Source organism: Pollachius pollachius (assembly GCF_949987615.1).
Source record: "Pollachius pollachius genome assembly, chromosome: 1".
Classification (NCBI taxonomy): domain Eukaryota; kingdom Metazoa; phylum Chordata; class Actinopteri; order Gadiformes; family Gadidae; genus Pollachius; species Pollachius pollachius.
This window is the reverse complement of record NC_136934.1, coordinates 45,606,073-45,624,585: the sequence shown is the minus strand read 5'-3', so window position 1 is coordinate 45,624,585 and position 18,513 is coordinate 45,606,073. Positions and strand designations below refer to the sequence as shown.

Below are 18,513 nucleotides of genomic sequence, written 5' to 3'. Positions count from 1 at the left end.
GGAAACTGAAACAGGTCACAAATTAAATGCTGGTTAATAACAGAAAAAAATACTAAAAAATACCTAGAAAAAAATTAGAAGCGGCTGTTTAAGGTTTACAAATCTGACTGAATATTAAGAAGGCTTTATATTTTTTTCTCATCTTACCCATGAAAATCCCCCTCACATTGTAGAGCAGAACAGCTTATGACTACGCTCATTGTAGTGTGTAATCCTGTCTTGAAGTTATGAAACAAGTCCTTTCATACAAATTAAACCACAGAAACTCCTCGCTATGGAAGGCAATCGAGACGGCCATTGAACCCAAGAAGACCCGCAGGAATTGTATCCGCCGCTGCATCACCACAGAAGAAGAGTACTCTACTTTAAAGAGCCTTTGGTAAGAATGAGTACATGTACAGCAAAGCATTCATTCTAGATTTCTTTCTCTATCAAATTTAAAGTCGCCGATATGCACCGTTTGCCAAATCAGAGATTCCACGCGTGGGCATTTTGTTTGTTTGAGTCGTTAGCAGGAGTCTACATTTCCTGTATGCACTTTCCCCTTCTAATTCATTATTCTGTCTGTTCTAGCATGTCGCTGTGGCTGCGACAGGTTGCCTGGACCTTCCACATGGTTAACCGGCCAGCCATCACCGATTTAAATGTTTTGCCTGATCATCCCTGGAAGATCCTCCACTCTGCGTTCCTTCTCAAGATTTCCTCCTTAGTAATTAAGTTTTTTTCTTGCCCGCTTGGGGGGCAGAGGGTTGTCATAAACACACGGCCTGTAAATAAGGACTAGACAAATAAGATGGAAATGAGCCTTCAGTGACACACCCTTGCTTGTAAACGTGTGTGGATTCGTCAACCTCTCAGCGTGTTATTCACCGTCTGACCCACCGTCTGACCCCTGAGCAGGGGCCGAGATGAAGTAATCTTTCATTCAGCACCATCTGCCCCCATAGGGTACACAAGATCATCCCCATAAAATCATCAAAGCACTTTACAGCTCTCGTATTTCACTCCTCTTTGGTCGTGCCATTTGATCATTGTATTTCCACCGGCTGGGACACAGCTGCTCTTCCATGGCTGGACACCAATAAACTCCAGTCACAGTATCTAATCAAATTATCCCCAGCTGAATCTCACTGTCCTCCCACAAAGCCAGGAAGGATGAGTCGTGCCGAGTCATGTTCCTTAATTCCAGAGTATGTTGGAAACTCCCAAACTACTCTGGAAATTCTACTGGGAATATAAGTACCTGTCGTAGTAAGTATAAGCATAGGCTTACGGGCGTCTCTATTGGTCGGTAGTGCTTGTGTGCTGATTTAGGTCGTGTCGGCCACAAACTCTGTGCTGCCAGACACACAATGATTCTCAGGATCCTAGTTATTTTTGTGTAATATCTGGTATAATATATTGTATAAATAAAGAAAATCAACCAATGACAGTTACTCACAAGGGCAATTCTTTGGTGAGTGGGTCCCACACTTTAGGATCCTGGCTGTTGAACCAGTTGAACACCTCCTCCAGGAGCTGAGGAGGAGAACATGAGGCAAACAACATTCAGTCACAGTCCCCAGCGCGTACCCAGCGTGGCTCAGCGCCATCTCACACTCAATTTTCGGTTTGCCACAAACAAAACAAAACCGCCACAAACAAGTAAAGACGATTTCGCGGCATCTAGTGGCGAGATCGCAGACTGCAACCATCTGAATCCCCCCCCCCCCCCCCCCCCCCCACAATGTGACAAGTGATGAGGAGCCTTGGTAGATTGATACATATAATAACCTATTTAGTCTGCATAGGTCATAGTTTAATCTATCTAGCCCCATGTAGATATAAGGGGCTCAATCCAAGGTTACCCAAACACCACAACTCGTATTTTACACCAATTTAAACACACTTGAATGTAAGATCCTATTTCACCCAAGTCCGCTCTGCTAGATACCACTAATATCTACATACTGCGCATTTAACAGGAGGCTGACACCAATCAACCAATCACAAACACATTCTACAAATATTATTTCCTCCACCAATGCCAGCAATGTAAACTGGGCATCCATATCATTGGCCCACAGCCAAATGTGCTTTGTGAGAACATGATGAAGCCTGCCCTATCTGGCAGATTATCTAATCGTCCATCTTCTATGATGCACCGATGGAGCCGACGACAAGTAGGCACAACAGAGCGTGTTTCCCTTAATGGATCACATACCTCACAGACGCAAAGGCCAATCACATGGCTGAACAGGCAGTCACTGCACAGAACATGTGTATAGGGTTGAGTACTACAGTGTGTATAGGGTTGAGTGCTACAGTGTGTATGGGGTTCAGGCCTCGACATTAAAGGGTAATTCCGGTGTAGTAGATTGGCGAACACAGAGCTTGCGTGCTGCTGACGGATGTCACAATCTCTGTGTTTGTCAATCTACCTATCGAGTCTTAAAAACAAAATGGCGTCGACGGGTGATCTACTGATGGTATTGTGTTTATAAAATGTCCTTTTTAATAAACAATCTGTACACTTACAAAGTTCTCAATGCCTCGTTTTATATGTTAAGACCCTTATTATACTACCAAAGAAGTGTCGGGCTACTTTTAGCCTTTTAAGTGGTTTAAAATAGCGATTTAGTTTTTACCATAACCAGTGCCCCCATCGTTCTAAGTTTATAGTGTTTTGATAGAATCGGCTAAAAACAGCCAGCTGAAGAAAGCGTCTATATACGTTTTTGTGCTCTAAAACTAACGTTTCAACTCGTTATCATACAAAACATATCCCAAATCCATTTTACACCGGAATTACCCTTTAACGGTTGCCCACTCTTGTGATCGGGCAACTTAAATGTGACATGTAGTTACTTTTGTTATGTTCCATCAGCCTCCAAAAACGGGCATAGTGCCAGGTAAATGTTTAGGAAGTAAATAAATAAATAAAGACACCTGAAAATGAGATGGCGGCAGGATATGAAACAAAAAGGCAAAGGGAGTTTCCGTGGGTCCGTGTAGACAGCCAGTAATAGATAACTGAAGCTGTTTTGACTACCCTGGAATCTGATTCATCAACACAATTTCACTACATTATGGTTGAGTTGTGTTGAGGACAGTTTAGGACGCCGTATCGAATAAAATGACGCCATGTTGCTATCGATATCTGTGCGGGAACAGCACTTAAAATCTGCGTTCCGGCTGCCATCTGTTTTAGGGACCGTCTACAAATTACAACCCACAGACTTCACGTGGAATTGTTTCAGGACAATCACCACAAATCAATAAAAAAAAATCATACAATTACACATTCTGATTGCTGTAGCAGATGCCAATAGTGGGCTGTTACTTACTACAGGTAATTATTTGCTGATAATTTTGCCTTATAGCGAATCGGGATGCAATTAATAGTTTGAAATATTCACCAACAATTAATACAAATAAATGTTGTCATTATCAATGCTGCAGTAGGCCCTATATGAATTTATAAATTAATTAATTTTGTGGCCCTAGTGTTTCTTCTGTTGGGCTAGCTGGTTTGACAGCTTTGCAGCCATAATTGTTATGTTCTGTGTTTGAATAAAATATTATAATTCAACAAATACTTGTTGGTTTTATACATTTTCTTAATAGGCCTACATTTTCCATTTTGGGCAAATATGTTTTGCTATCGGGCGAGTGTTTTGCTATCGGGTGAGTGCTGCAGAAAGACGTACCTTTAGGTAATAGGAGCGAGCGAGGGCAGTGGGCCTCCTGTCCATGGGGATATCTTCCTCCTCCTCTTCCTCCAGCCTCTTGCGCACCACTTGCACCACATCCTCATGGAAGGTTTTCTACGGTGGAGACACACAAAAGACACCTTATTTAGTCTAAAACCCAAAACCAAACAGCTTGGTATGGGAGCTAAACAACACAGGCACACATTTACAGGCACAGGGTACAAGATTGGATGTCTACGGCCTTCTGTACAGCCTCGGCCAATTGAAGAACACCGTGGTGAGTCAGCTTTAGAACAGCGGGGTTATGAAAGAGGAAACCATGCAGGAAGCATGAAAAGACAAAGCCTCACCAGAGTCGTGTAGAGGCCTTTGTCAAACTTTTTCCCAACCGCCCGCAGATCGCAGGCGGGCTGCACCTCCAAGGCGCCGTCAGGGTCCACCGAGTTGGCACACTGCAGTGATAAAAGCAGCAATCACAACAATCACTCACAATCAGTATGAGCATCACGTAAAGCCGCGGGTTCATGTCGACAGATCACCACCCACCCAACATACCCACTTATTGTATGTTGTACGTCCTGGCACTTAATGTACGCACTTATTGTATGTTGAACGTCCTGGCACTTAAAAATAGTACTAGTACAAGCTATCTCTGTCGGTACTGGGAATGGGTTAACCTAACAATTGTTAGTGTGTGGCACTTGGTTCTATGAACATCCTTACTGTACGGTCAGCGATATATATTGTTATTTTGCCCTCTTCTAACAAATGTTCTTGGATAAAAGAGTCTGGTACATGCCCTAAATGTTAACGTGGATCTGCGCAGGCGAGGTGGATCAGAGGGCCTACCTCGGAGCAGGTGACCAGGTGCTGCGTGAGCGTGGAGGAGAGCAGGCAGGCCAGGACCTTCTCCACGCCGGCCCGCAGCTCTATGTAGAGCAGCTCCCGCCAGGCGCTGGGCTGCGTGAGGCTGCAGGGCCGGCAGGAGTACACCACGCTCTCCGGGAGGCTGGACAGGATCTCGTAGAGGTCGTCTGTGAAGAGGAGCACCTGAGTCAAGCCCAGGTCCCCTGATCGGAGCTTCACACCAACCCTGTTACGCATTCAGCCCATTCCAGCCCCTAATCTGAGCTTCACCCCAACCCTCGGTTACGCATTCAGCCCATTCCAGCCCCTAATCTGAGCATCACACCAATCACATCACACCAAGGTTGCTAGTTTGAGGTGTCGAGATGTCCCTGAGCAAGACGCCTCACCCTGACTGCTCCCGACGAGCTGGCACAATACCATCAGTAGGTCACCCGTCGACGCCATTTTGTTTTTAAGACTCGATAAGTAGATTGGCGAACACAGTTTGCGTGTTGCTGATGGATGTCACAATCTCTGTGTTCGTCAATCTACCTATCGAGTCTTAAAAACAAAATGGTGTCGATGGGTGATCTACTGATGGTATTGTGTGTATAAAATGTCCTTTTTAATAAACAATATGTACACTTACAAAGTTCTCAATGCCTTGTTTTATATGTTAAGACCCTTATTATATTATCAAAGAAGTGTCAGGCTACTTTTAGCCTTTTAAGTGGTTTAAAATAGCGATTTAGTTTTTACCATAACCAGTGCCCCCATCGTTCCAAGTTTATAGCATTTTGATAGAATTGGCTAAAAACAGCCAACGGAAGAATGCGTCTATATGTGGATTATGTGTTCCAAAACAAACGTTTCAACTCATTATCACACAAAACATATCCCAAATCCATTTTACACCGGAATTACCCTTGAAAGCTCTCCGCAAACTGAGACCAAGAGTGCAACCGAAAGAGATTCCTCTGCGCTTAACCTTTGGTTAAGCATCATTTCAATTAAAAACACATTTAACCAGTACCTCCAAGTCAGAATTTACTGGAAATCATGAAAAGGTAAACTAAACGCCCGCGTCCCTGTGATTAAAGGTAACAGGAGTACGCTGGCATGGCGCCACTTTCAGCCTACATTGTTTGGAGAGAAACCTGATATTAATTTGGCACGGTTGATATAGCCTGAATGAATAGATGATATATTTCCTTAATCTCTCCTTTGTGAGAGAAGAATGTCACCTCAAATACAGGCACGAAGAGGGAGAGACTTTTCTCCTTTTCAATTAGATTTTTTAATTCCGAGAGACTCTGGAATAGCATCAAATGCAACCTAATGCGAGTCGTGAAAACTATGACAACATTTACCTCACCTAATAATATTTCCTTCATTTATCAACCCCGATACCAGCGCCCGTTGTGTCCGAGCTTGTCGATCGTGTGCAATAACTCGGCCCTCGTGTCCGTTTGACATCTGGTTTCGGTATGCCGCTCTGCATGCATTGGCACGATTGAAAGGATTTCCATCAACCCAGATGCCTAACCTGTGAGATCCTCGCACTTAGCGTGCACCCAGTGGTTGCATGTGCCGCATTGCATCATCTGGCTGTCGTAGTCGTTGTCCTCGTAGCACTTGAAGCAGATGGGGCAGTAGTTACCTGGAGAGAGAAACAGTTGTTTTGTGTGAGCGCCGGTCTGGGTGCAGAAAGAGCAGGGCTGTGCCTCCCTGTTTAGCGGACGCTTTTATCCAAGCAACTTACAATAAGTACATTTGTCAGAAGTAAGAGAAACAATATATCACTGTCGGTATGGTAAGGATGTTCATAGAACCAAGTGCCAAGCACTAACTATTGTTAGGTTAATCCATTCCCTGCACACAACAATGATAGCTAGGGTAAGATGCTACACAATACTAAGTACTATCTTTAAGTGCCAGGACGTACAACATACAATAAGTGCGTAAGAGGGATGTGGGGAGGCAAAAAGTCCAAAGAAAGTGTCCTTAAAATTAAGAACATTCAATGCGAGTGTGCGTGGAGGATGGCTGGTTTAAACAGCCACCTCATCTGGCCAGGTTTGATTGGACTCTGGGGCTTGGTGAGGCTGCACATCTGTTGCACGTTGAGTAATCAGTGTGCATGGGTTAAACCAGCCATCACCACACACACACACACACACACACACACACACACACACACACACACACACACACACACACACACACACACACACACACACATCTCCTGGATGGTAGTGTTAATCAATGACCACAACGACAGTTGATCGAGTTTAAACTTTTACTAAACGTTAGCATATTACATGCACAACCATTGCCGCCTCCATTATTCACCGAGAGAACAGCCACAACCCTTCCCGCGCATGCGCAGTCGATATCATGCAACTTAACAGGTAGTGCAGCACCCTTGCCATGTTCAGTATCAAACTTTTGCAAACACCACCAAATGCTTCCACACATCTGACTGCTTGTGGGTGCATCCTCTGTTACGAAAGACTCGGCATGCCTCTCTTCTGAACAACCCACATGCAATCCAAAGTAGATATCGCCCACTGCTGTTTAAAACGGTGTTGCAATTATTTTTTTATTTTATTACCCAGGGTAACTATTACCCTGGGTAATAAAATAATAAGACAATTAATAATAAGATAATAAGTAATAAGACACTTACCCTGGTCGTAGAGTTTGGAGCAGTCTGGGCAGAGGCCTTTGTCATGATTCCAGTCGGTGTCCCAGCTCTTCCCTGGTGTGACTCCACAGCTTTTACACCGGATGCACGTCATGCACACCTGCAGAGGGGACCAGGACACGGCTATGAGGCGCTGCATGAAACCGCCCTCTGCACCAACTCATACCTTTGTCGGGATTCTCCGACAACAATGCTACAGAGAGTAGGTGGTCATTTGGCAAGCGTTTTGGATTTGTCCTGCGTGTTGTAATTCCCTACACTCTGAGCTGCAGCCATGGAGGTTAGCAATTAAGCTGGGAGATTTTACGACATTGAACCAGACCTTAAAAGCCTCGTAAAACTTAGGGAATTCTCGGAGTTGCATTTCAAAAGATGGAGATCGCTGGCGGGCGCATGCAACATGAGCTGGTTTATAATTTGCAAACAATAATTAAACTGCAACTGTGTACAATAGTGGATCAACCGACATGTAGAAAGAACGCACTTGAGCAGTGCACTGCTCAAGTGCATACTTGAGCTCAAGTGCATACTTGAGCAGTGCACTGCTCAAGTATGTTAAAATGTTGATGTTAAAATGATATTATACTTGAAAATTATGTAAACAGTTGAATTTTTCTTTCTGGACTGCAGTACACGTCCTTAAATGCTCCCTTGGATGTCACACATAGTACAGTCAGTCCATTGCTGGAACCGAGTCTTTATACCTTGAACCAACACAGCTGCTTCTAGTAAATGGGCTTCTAATCCTGAACTCACCCACGCCTTCCTCTTCTTGTTGTGCTTCGGATAGTTGGAACCCAGGCAGGAGTCATGGTAGCAGTTCTGGCAGCGATCACACTCCAACAGAGGCTGGGAAAGAGGTAACAAGGGGTGTTTAAATAGCAAGTCTTTGACAAAGAGAGCTTTTAGGACACTGTTACAAAGGCTGGGATATGGGGTGACAGGGGGTGTTTAAACAGCACACCTCGGACCAAGAGAGAGATTTAAAGGGGTGATATCATGCTACCAGGTGTGAGTGTGAGTAGCTGTTGCAAGTTGTTAGAAAATCTGCCTTTTCCTGTGTTTTAAAGATATCCACCTAGATGTATGATGATAGATCAGCAACATTTGCTTAAGTCCTCTGGGTAGGCTGGTAGACTGATCTATCTAGCATTCATCTAGGTGGACACACCCACTTGTGATGTCACTAAGGAACAGGGAATTGCAGATTTTCAAATGGCCTATAATGGCTACGCAGACTCAAATCTGCTGGCATTAAATCAGCCCTTTGAGACACTGCAGAGGCTGGGACAGGTAGAGTATCAATCACAATCCTTTGACAAAGAGAGAGCTTTTAAGCCCTGAATCGGGGTGGCAGCTACAGAACAGGGCAAGCACCTTTGAGTGTTTGTTCTTCTTGCCGCACACGTGACAGAACTTGCACCGTCGACAGCACCAGTTCTCCTTGTTCTCCTCCGATGGCCGCTCCGCCGGATCGAGACAGAACCCGTGGAAGGGCTCGCAACACACCTGGCAGTAGAGCATCTGTCCACAGAGCAGAGGTTAGATGGATCAATACTACATTTATCCCCCTGGGGAAATTCTGGCATCCAGTTGCTCCCCAATTTAGTCAACAGATAACAAATGTACAATTGACATAAGAAAAAATGGACAAACCTTAAAAGTCAATCAAATAAGTCAACAAAAAGTGAGCAATATTGCACATCGTTGAAATTGCATCTAAAAAAGAGCCAGAGGTAGATGTAAATAAATGAATATTATGTAATTGCACATTGTCCAGTGTGGGTGGGGAGGGGAAAACGCATGCCAGAACTGGCATGTTATTGAAGGCCTCTCCGTTTGGTTCGGCATGCTGCGCCACGGGTGACCTTCAACAGACGACAGAGCATATAGGCTAGTGACAATGCCCCCCAAATTCTGAGATACCCCTACCGGAGGTAGAACTAAACCCAACAATGTTTTTCCTCATCTCTAAGGTCTCCCATACATAAAAGTGATTCTTGGCTAAAATATTTTTACTGCTAAGATTGTGAAATTGACAGATATTGTTATATACCTCCAAACAAAAAAAGGCCTAAAATATAGCCTGTCCGTATGGGAGTTAAGACATATAAACTAATGCAGAATGATAACACAAGCTCTGAGAGCTTTGAGACTTGGCAAGTTTGTAGCCAGGGAGTCAATGCACCTACTGGAAAAAGCTGGATGTGAATATCTTGATGTATGAAGTAGATGGAGACCTATAAACACATACCTAAAATAAGCGGACAGTGAAAAAAAATATTTCTATGCAGAATGTTATCATTTACTTTGTAGTTGCTTTGCCAGGCATTATCATAGGAACACATAAGATGGCTTGTTGGAAAGGTGGGATTGTGCTGAATCCAGCAATACAAAATATGTATATATGGTATGAACAATAAAGATGGTATGTCACTCAATGTATGAGGTGTCCAAAATGAAAGAAAATGAAACTCTGATATAAAAGTCCAAAGCTGCAAATTGCAAATTAAGTAAGAGGTTAGTGCTGCTCTATACTACACATTTAATAATGACACAAATAATATAGCACATTGTATATATACTGTATATATCTATACAGTTCATATGGAAACAAAGACTGAAATTGAAAGATGACACGTTTACAGTGACTACTTGTACTGTCCTCGAAACTCATAAAATGGCTTGTTGGAAGGATGTCATTGCGCTAAATCCAGCCAACCAAATATAAAAATATAATATAAATATATTATATATATAATATAAAATAAACCATGCAACCATTCATAATTAGATGTTTTAGCTGTCCCAAATGAAAGAACTCATTGCATTGCAATGTGCTGTAGTGTCCTATCTGAGGCGAGTCTAGTTATGGCTTAGGGCCTGGCAATAGCACACACAGGAGACCAGGAGTCAGGATTGCAGTTTGGCATTGATGAGCCTTTTAATAAAACTATTACTTAAACTATAACATTTCATTGTCACTCATCCACATCATCATCAGTGACAAAATGAGTCACATTTGGACAGTCTGGAAAAGAGCAAGAGCAAAACTCAGTGCAAGTCAATCTCACTGCAAGACACTGGCATTTGGTGGTATCATTGCATTTTCCATCTTTACAGTACATATGGGTGATGTCTCTGACTTCTTTAGGTGCTGGTTCCTTCTGGAACATCACAGGTTCAATGGACCCATCTTCTCTGAGCTTCCATCCTCTACCAACTGGGTTCCAGAGATGAGGCCTGGCCAGGTGGCTGTGACGCCACACTGCTGTTTGATACAAGGCTCTCAACACATGTTGCTGGAAGGCATCTTCTGTTGGAGGTAGATTTGCTGCAGATGCATCTGTGGTAGATGCAAGTGTGTACCTCAGCTCATCCAGATTGGTGCAAAGATGTCCATCCACCCTTTTCTTTTGGCCATACAGGAGCAGGGCATATTTTCTTGCCACAGGCAAAGCTTCTTGCAGGCTTCCAGAAAGTCCAAACTTAGTCATTTCCTTCAGCTCACTCAGATGGGACTTCAGTCTTGTGAAGGCAGTGGTCTTCCCAATTCTGTATAAGCTGCTTGTTGTATCGCAACCTGTGAGGGCATGGCATGCAGGCAAACAATCACAAAGAACCGGTCCAAGCTTCTGAGTGATTGAACAGACTGGGATGAATCTTTCCTTCAGGCCATGTCCAGAGTGCATGAAAACTGCAGAGGATCCAAACATTCCTTTGCTTGTATAGTAGATAAGCAAAACCAGCACATCTGTGTCATCACATTTGACTATTAGATGAGAATGTGACCTTGCAAGGTGTATTGCATGTAACACCAGTCTCGTATCTGCCTCCTCCTGGTCACTGTAAAGCTCTGTCAAATTGTCGATGCCTGACTTCCTAACCCTCTTTACTTCCTCACCATTATCAAATCCACCAGCCAAGATAACTGTGTTCTCTGAAGAGAGTCTCATCGGCCCAGTACTTGTGATGTAGTTACTCACAAAGCTACATAGAGCAGCCTTGTTTCCACTTATCTTAAGGTATTTCCTATAGTTTGGAACACTTGCTTGTCCTGTGATGATATGTGTTCGTGTGGTTTGAATGGTGCCTCTTCTTTGCCTCTCTAGATCTTTGACTGAGTGTTGATGGTCATATCTGTCAAACACTACAACAACACAGCTGATGCCTTCCTTTCCCATTAACATTGTGATCTTTTTCCAGACACACTCGGCCAGGTCGTTGAATGTTTGAAAGGCTGAATCATGGAGAGTCTGTATAAGAGCCATGCCATCGATGATGTATGCTGATGGTACGTCAACATTTGGCAGCTGCTGTGACTCTTCAACAACAGCCTCCAGTTTCTTGGCAAGGTCAGCTTTAGTTGTCTTCCTCATGCTTCCATCATCATAAAACAAAGAGGGCGGGACAGCTGCGAGTTCATGAGACATCACAGTTTCCATGGACACCTCTCGCTGCTTGGAAACAGCCAGTAACCTTCGAAAGAGCACATCTGAGTCCATGTGAACCTGTCTAGACTGGACTCCAACTGATGTTTTCATATCCTTGAAGGTTGCACACTGGTTTCTTTTCTCAGGCTCCCAGAAGCTCTTTGTTCTTTTTGATTTTGCCAGACGTTCTTCAATAAAGACGGCATTCTGCTTTGCACCATCTTGGAGGGAGCTTGAGAGCCCTTTTGCAACCTTCTCAGATGCAACCTGACCACTTGCAATATTGATCAATTCCTCAGGAATGCTTTCAAGATCAAAAGGATTCTGTCTCTGCTCCACAGCTTCCATTATCTTCTGTATGTCTCTCTCGTCTCTTTCCGTTCTGGATGCTCCATGCTCCTGGTGTACTTTTTGGCCCTTTGCATCAGTGTCACAAAGCTCTTTCATGGCATCCACATATGCTGTGGTCACATGTCTTGTCATCAGCCATCTTGTGAGAGCTCCCTTTCGCAATGTAAACCAACAACTCCACCCTGACTCTTGCCTTCACGATTAATGGTTTGCTCCAGTGCCTGATCAGATGCCACACAGTTGAAGCTTCGATGCTCAGACCGGCGAACAACAAACCCACCTTGCTGCATGAATGTGTATGCTTCTGGTTGTTCATGTTCAAGAGCTTTCATTTCTGCAACATAGACAGGCATGTACTTGGAATAATTGGTCCTTCCAGCAGCTCTGAACCAAGGCATAACTTCACACATGCAATTCAGGTGAAGTTGAAAGTCAGCTTCGCGTTCTGAGCGAAGGATCCGTAGCAACAGATCAGCACCATTTAGGAACATTATCCAGTATCCAAATGTTGCTGATTGCTTAACTCCCTCATTTGTGAACTTCTGGATTTTCTTCTGAATCTCATGGAGTTCAGTCTCCACCTCACCGATGAACTGTTGAGCAGTGGCCTTGTCATTACGATGAAATGCATGCTGTACATCTCGTAGGAGTTGCTCTTGTTCTTCAGTCATTGCACATTGGCCTTGTTTTTCAAGCCATGATTGCATAGCTTTCCAGAAGAGCCTGAACAGAGCCTCAGAGGCTAGCTTTATGCTCCTTACTCCTCTTGCCAGCTGTTTCCCTTGAAGCATCTGTCGAGCTGTTCCCTCTGCATACACATCTGACTCAGTAAGTATGTCAAAGAGTCCACCATCGCCATACAGCTTTCCGATGCTTGCCAGGTAAGCCATCGTGATATGCATACCTCCCAGTCTCATTGTGATCTTTCCTTGTAAAGGAAGTGGTTTGCTCCACATTATCTGTTGTGCTTTACTATAAATAGCAAGGTCTGCAGTCACAAGAATATGGTCCTGTCCCAGGTCTGCAGCAAGCTGTACAAGTCTTATCAAAGATGTATAGATGGTGGACAATTCTGAGGGTGATTCTCTTATGAAGGGCATGTAGAGTACACTGGCTACTGAACAAGCAGTGTCTGACGTGAAGGCATTGAATGCAGACCATGAAGGGACATGCTGCTGATTCTCAATTACATTTCGGGACAGCTTCCATACCAGATCTCTGTCTTCAGCTGTTAAATAGCCTGGCTAAGAAAGTGCTTAGCCCTCTGAATTACAGAGGGCTAAGCACTTATTTACTTGTATGATTCTAGGTCAGCCTTTTGACATGAAATGTAATGATTGTAATGCAATGATTTACCTGTCAGTTTAGGAAAATATCCATGAAGACAATGATGTAGCTAGCTTCATCATTGGTCACATCAAAGGTCAAATCAAAGGTCACATCAAGGGGGTAGTGGGTTCTACTGCCCACTCCTGGTCTGGAGAGACCAAAGCTGCCAACATTATTTCCCATTATTCAGTAATTACTTGACTACAAAGAAATTCAAGTGGATGTAAATATTTTGATATAGGTGTTCTTTTCAATTATAACCTGATTCAATTGGATCTTTCTTTCTGTATGAACTATATAATACAATGTGCCATATTAAAAATATAATCATTAAATGTATTATAATATACAGCAGCACTTACCTCATGTAAGTTAATTTGCAGTATTATTGAATTTATCAACATTCCTCTGACCACTGATATTGGGCATTGGACTGGTTCCATTTTCTTTCATTTTGGACACCTCATACATTGAGTGACATACCATTTTCATTGTTCATACCATATATAGATGTTTGGTATTGCTGGATTCAGCACAATCCCACCTTTCCAACAAGCCATCTTATGTGTTCCTATGATAATGCCTGGCAAAGCAACTACAAAGTAAATGATAACATTCTGCATAGAAATCATTTTTTTCACTGTCCGCTTATTTTAGGTATGTGTTTATAGGTCTCCATCTACTTCATGCATCAAGATATTCACATCCAGATTTTCCCAGTAGGTGAAGTGACTCCCTGGCTACAAACTTGCCAAGTCTCAAAGCTCTCAGAGCTTGTGTTATCATTCTGCATTAGTTTATCTGTTTTAACTCCCATACGGACAGGCTATATTTTAGGCCTTTTTTTGTTTGGAGGTATATAACAATATCTGTCAATTTCACAATCTTAGCAGTAAAAATATTTTAGCCAAGAATCACTTTCATGTATGGGAGACCTTAGAGATGAGGAAAAACATTGTTGGGTTTAGTTCTACCTCCGGTAGGGGTATCTCGAAAACTAAAGCCCTTTCTGACTGTTTGTCACTAGCCTAATAGACGTGGCTCTCCGGTGGTCTCATGGCGTTTACCTCGTGTTGTCCTTTGCTGGCGCAGAGCAGGCAGACGCAGGGCGGCAGGGGTGGGCCGGAGGTCAGGATGCTGAGACCACCCATCATCCACACGTTCTCCAGGGCACAGTCCTCCTGCAGGGGACCACGACACACACAGATGGTGAGGGAACAGTCCTTCTGACCCGATCCTCTCACCATACCGCTGCTCATACGCTGTTCTTCATATCAGACTGAGTCGTTTGTGGTTAAAGGCTAGCTAGAGAAAGACAGCTTTCCAAGTTTTGCGGTGCCAGAGTGGGAATCAAACCCATACTTGGCACTGTTAAATCCATTTTCTACCCATTACCCATGAATAACTCTTGGATGACTCTGTGAAGCACAATTACTGTCTTGGATGATTACAAAATATCTTAATTCAAATCAGCTGCGGGGCTTGGGTTCAAGCATGTAGAGGGTGAAATGGTCTACACTGACCTCAAGTGGTGAAATGTAGGTTAGAACTGGAGGATCTAGCCTTGTGGTGGCCACGTTGTTTTAAAACACGCCACTGACCTCTAGTGTTCACAAAATATGTTGTGGTAACAAAACGGCATCATTCAAAAACTCTTCAAGCATTTTGCAAATTTACATCAGTGTCAGCAATGATTTACATAGAGCATTTTGAAAGCTAGATTTGAATAGTTTTACATTGGATAGAAGACGTAGATATGGTCATTATGTAAATATTGTAATTGTGTTCAAACCCTGATATGAATATAGAAGGAAAGAGACTGATCCTGGTGCAACAAGCATGGATATAAAAATAAGAAACAAGGAGTATGCATTTATTGTTGTATGCATGTCAATGATGGCACCCATTGCACTCCTGACCATCCCTGGAAGGAGGGATCCCCCACTCTGCGTTCCTTCTCAAGATTTCCTTGTCAATGAAGAGAGTTTTCTCTTGCCCTCAGGGGGGCTAGGATCAGGGGAGTGTCATAAGCATATGGCCTGTTAAGCCTGTTGAGACTGTACCTGTTATTAAGGGCTATACAAATAAAATTGAATCGAAAAGCCGGCTCTCCTACCTTGAAGTCCACCCGGATCTTATGGGTCGGTTCCGAGGGCTCTTGGTCCCGCTGCTCAAAGCCGTGGGCCAGGGCGGCCAGCACGCTGGGCGGGGTCTCCTCCAGGGGCGCCTGCGGGCAGCCAATCAGACACGACTACATCACACTACTGTCCCCGGGCTCTGTTTCGCTCAATGTATCGACTCCTAACAGATATTTGCAAACCAAAAATGATCCAGAACTGCCTTTAGGCCTCCTATCTAAAAGGCACTGTGCAAACACCCATTAGGACATTATTCACACACAGCATTCCACGGCGTCATGGCAACGCAGAGAGGGGGGGGGTGGAGCCTCACCTTGTCAGCCTTGCGGCGGCACGGCGTGACGCGGTGCGAGCTGGACCGGCGGTGACGGACCTCCTCGTCCGAGATGTCCCCCAGGAAGCCGTCCAGAGACACGAAATCTGGAGGGGGAAACGGGTGAGATGAGACCGGGCCCCTAGGAGAGCATGTCTGGTGGATGGAGGACCCTTTAACACAACCCTGGAGTGCCCTGCCTTGAACATGAGCAAGACATGACCCCAGAATAGCATGTCTGATAGATGAAGGACCCTTACACCACCCTGCAGTACTCCACCTCATACATAACATGCTTACAATACTGCCATCACTGTACTGGCCTCCAGCGTTTCTTATCTAGGATTTATATTGTTTTACTATGGGATTTTTTAATGATTAACCATTTTGGGATTAACGATTGTTTGATACATTGTTCCTCAAGAAAAACTGTTTAATAGGGCCACACTGCCCACTGGTGATGTGACTTTTTAAACTAGCTAGATTCAAACATTTTATTAACTACCTTGAGTCAAACGTTGCATTAACTACCTTGATTAAAAGCGTTGGGTTGTGACTTATGAACTACCTTGAACAAAATGCTTAATTACCTAGCTTGATTAAAACGCCGGGCCATGCGACTTAAACGCTACCTTGATGAAACCTTTGTTCACGCGGCTCGTTAACCGGCTTGATTAGAACATGACCAATGAGCTACCTTGGTTGAAGCGCGGACCGTGGCCCCGCCTGCGGGCCGGCGAGGTGGAGCTGGGCACCGCCTTGATGTCCAGGTCAGAGTCGTAGTCCAGCAGGTCGAAGTAGATGCGAGGCTTGACCACACGCTTGGGCTGTTTCCTGACGGACAGGCTCTGGCCGTCGCCAGGGAGACCGCCCGGAGAGCCCTCGTCCCCCTCCTCGTTACTGGAGTGTCCGGCACTCAGCGACGCGCGCCTGCGTTTAGAGGGACCTGGGGGGGGGGGGGGGGGGGGGGGGAGAGAGAGGGCTTTAGGGAGAGAGCGGCGGGAGCGAAGGGATGCGCGTCATGGCAGCTGTGATGTTGTGTACAGGACGCGTCGGGAGAGGAAGTCACCTTTCGGAACGATTTTCCCGCTCAGACGCCGAGCCTTGCGCTCCTCGATCTGATCGCATCTCTTGTACCTTGGGGTTGAAAGGACGAGGATTAGGATAGCTCAACGTTCACGCGAGCCACGGATCATAACTACTGTAAATCTTTTGAGTTGGACTATTTTTAGCGTTGAGATTATTGTGGTGTAATCACCATCTAAAAAGGCTTAAACCCGTAGACTTACACACAACACTGCCGTTTGGTGTTGGGCCCGCCGAACTTGGGCTTGTCCAGACAGTTGATGCACTTGCCGCAGTCGTCCTCGTGGTTGCATCCCTTACAGATGCCGCACCTCTTGGAGCGGTAGCCAAACGGCCCCAGGCCCTTCCTCTTCAGGAAGCTGGACGGTTTCCGCACCTTGGTGACCTTCTGGTCCGACAGCGCCGGGCTGTCCGACTCCGACGGGGACCCGACATCTGGCGAGAGAACACCCCAAGATGTCAGAGTTTGCTGCCAAGTCAGTGTTTGATGCCACATAGCCGAAACACAACAGCACTGTCGCTGTACCTTTAGCGATGTCTGACGGCGAGATCCCCGTGCGTTCGTGTAGCGGCAGTGCACTGAGCCGGGGGATGTCGTCGGGCACCAGGGCCCGGGGCTGCCCCAGGACCACCGCCGCCGCCCGGCACACGTGTTTGATGCGTGGACCGCCCGCCCGGCGGAACTCCTGGCACAGCGGAGACGCGATCTGGAGCTAGGGAGGGGGAGAGACAATGGACAGTGAATACGGCTTTCTCAAGCAGTGTCCTGCACTATGATGGGGGACTTTTCTCTGCGACGCTGGAGAGAAAAGCTTCATTTGTATACACTTTGCCTCTCCTCACTCCCTGGACAAGAGGATTAGGGTTCTTACTTGTGCTTGGGGCGGTTCCGTTTTGACAGGGACTTGGTCTACAGGCGGATCCTTTCGATTCCTCCTCCGTCTCTTGGAGGTGACGTCTCTGGCCGTAGCGCCGGACGGGCCTGACAGCAGCTACAGGGTGGGGAGATTTACATTTACATTCAGCTGACGCTTTTATCCAAAGCGACTTATAATAATAAGTAATAATAATAAGTATAATAAGTACATTTGTCATTAAAAAGTTGAACAATATATCGCTGTCGGTGCTGTAAGGATGGTCATAGAACCAAGTGCCATGCACTAACATCCCTAGGTTAACCCATTCCCTGTATACAACAAGATAGCTAGGATAAGATGCTACACAACTAAGTACTATAACTACACACAACATACAATAAGTGCAGAAATTGATAGGTCATGGATTCGGGAGGGAGATACTAAAGCATGTTACACTGCCCAAAACACCTTGTTCATCACATGGTCTTACCCCCGATGATTTGAGCTGTTTCTGCTGGTCTATTTTAATGAGCTGGACCTTGGCCTTCTTCAGGAGGTTGAACATGCGCTTGTTTGCACCGGTGAGCCGCATCTTCTGAGACACTCCCTTCTCCTCGGACTCGGGATGATCGAGTGCGTCCGCGACGCCAAACTCATTGGCAGACAGCTCTGTTAAATGGAGAGACAAACACCACTTTCATTGACTGTCGCACTGTTTTAACATGTGACGTGTGACGCAACACTTTGGATATTAAAAA

At 45.0% G+C, this 18,513-nt stretch overlaps 1 protein-coding gene across 3 annotated transcripts in view; it reads right to left on the bottom strand.

The window, feature by feature from the left end:
• Positions 1-18,513, bottom strand: part of kmt2bb (lysine (K)-specific methyltransferase 2Bb) — a 58,668-nt gene that overhangs the window by 34,314 nt on the left and 5,841 nt on the right. For all 3 annotated transcript variants that reach the window (XM_079748331.1, XM_079748333.1, XM_079748332.1), the window contains exons 4-20: positions 18,246-18,424; positions 17,771-17,890; positions 17,425-17,611; positions 17,102-17,333; positions 16,882-16,949; positions 16,510-16,758; positions 15,813-15,919; positions 15,478-15,588; positions 14,429-14,542; positions 8,626-8,772; positions 8,005-8,097; positions 7,231-7,348; positions 6,088-6,201; positions 4,542-4,726; positions 4,043-4,144; positions 3,690-3,806; positions 1,442-1,518 (exon numbers count right to left, since the gene is read on the bottom strand). In XM_079748331.1, the coding sequence (XP_079604457.1) occupies positions 1,442-1,518; positions 3,690-3,806; positions 4,043-4,144; positions 4,542-4,726; positions 6,088-6,201; positions 7,231-7,348; positions 8,005-8,097; positions 8,626-8,772; positions 14,429-14,542; positions 15,478-15,588; positions 15,813-15,919; positions 16,510-16,758; positions 16,882-16,949; positions 17,102-17,333; positions 17,425-17,611; positions 17,771-17,890; positions 18,246-18,424 (2,320 nt within the window). The remainder of the gene's footprint in view (positions 1-1,441; positions 1,519-3,689; positions 3,807-4,042; positions 4,145-4,541; positions 4,727-6,087; positions 6,202-7,230; positions 7,349-8,004; positions 8,098-8,625; positions 8,773-14,428; positions 14,543-15,477; positions 15,589-15,812; positions 15,920-16,509; positions 16,759-16,881; positions 16,950-17,101; positions 17,334-17,424; positions 17,612-17,770; positions 17,891-18,245; positions 18,425-18,513) is intronic.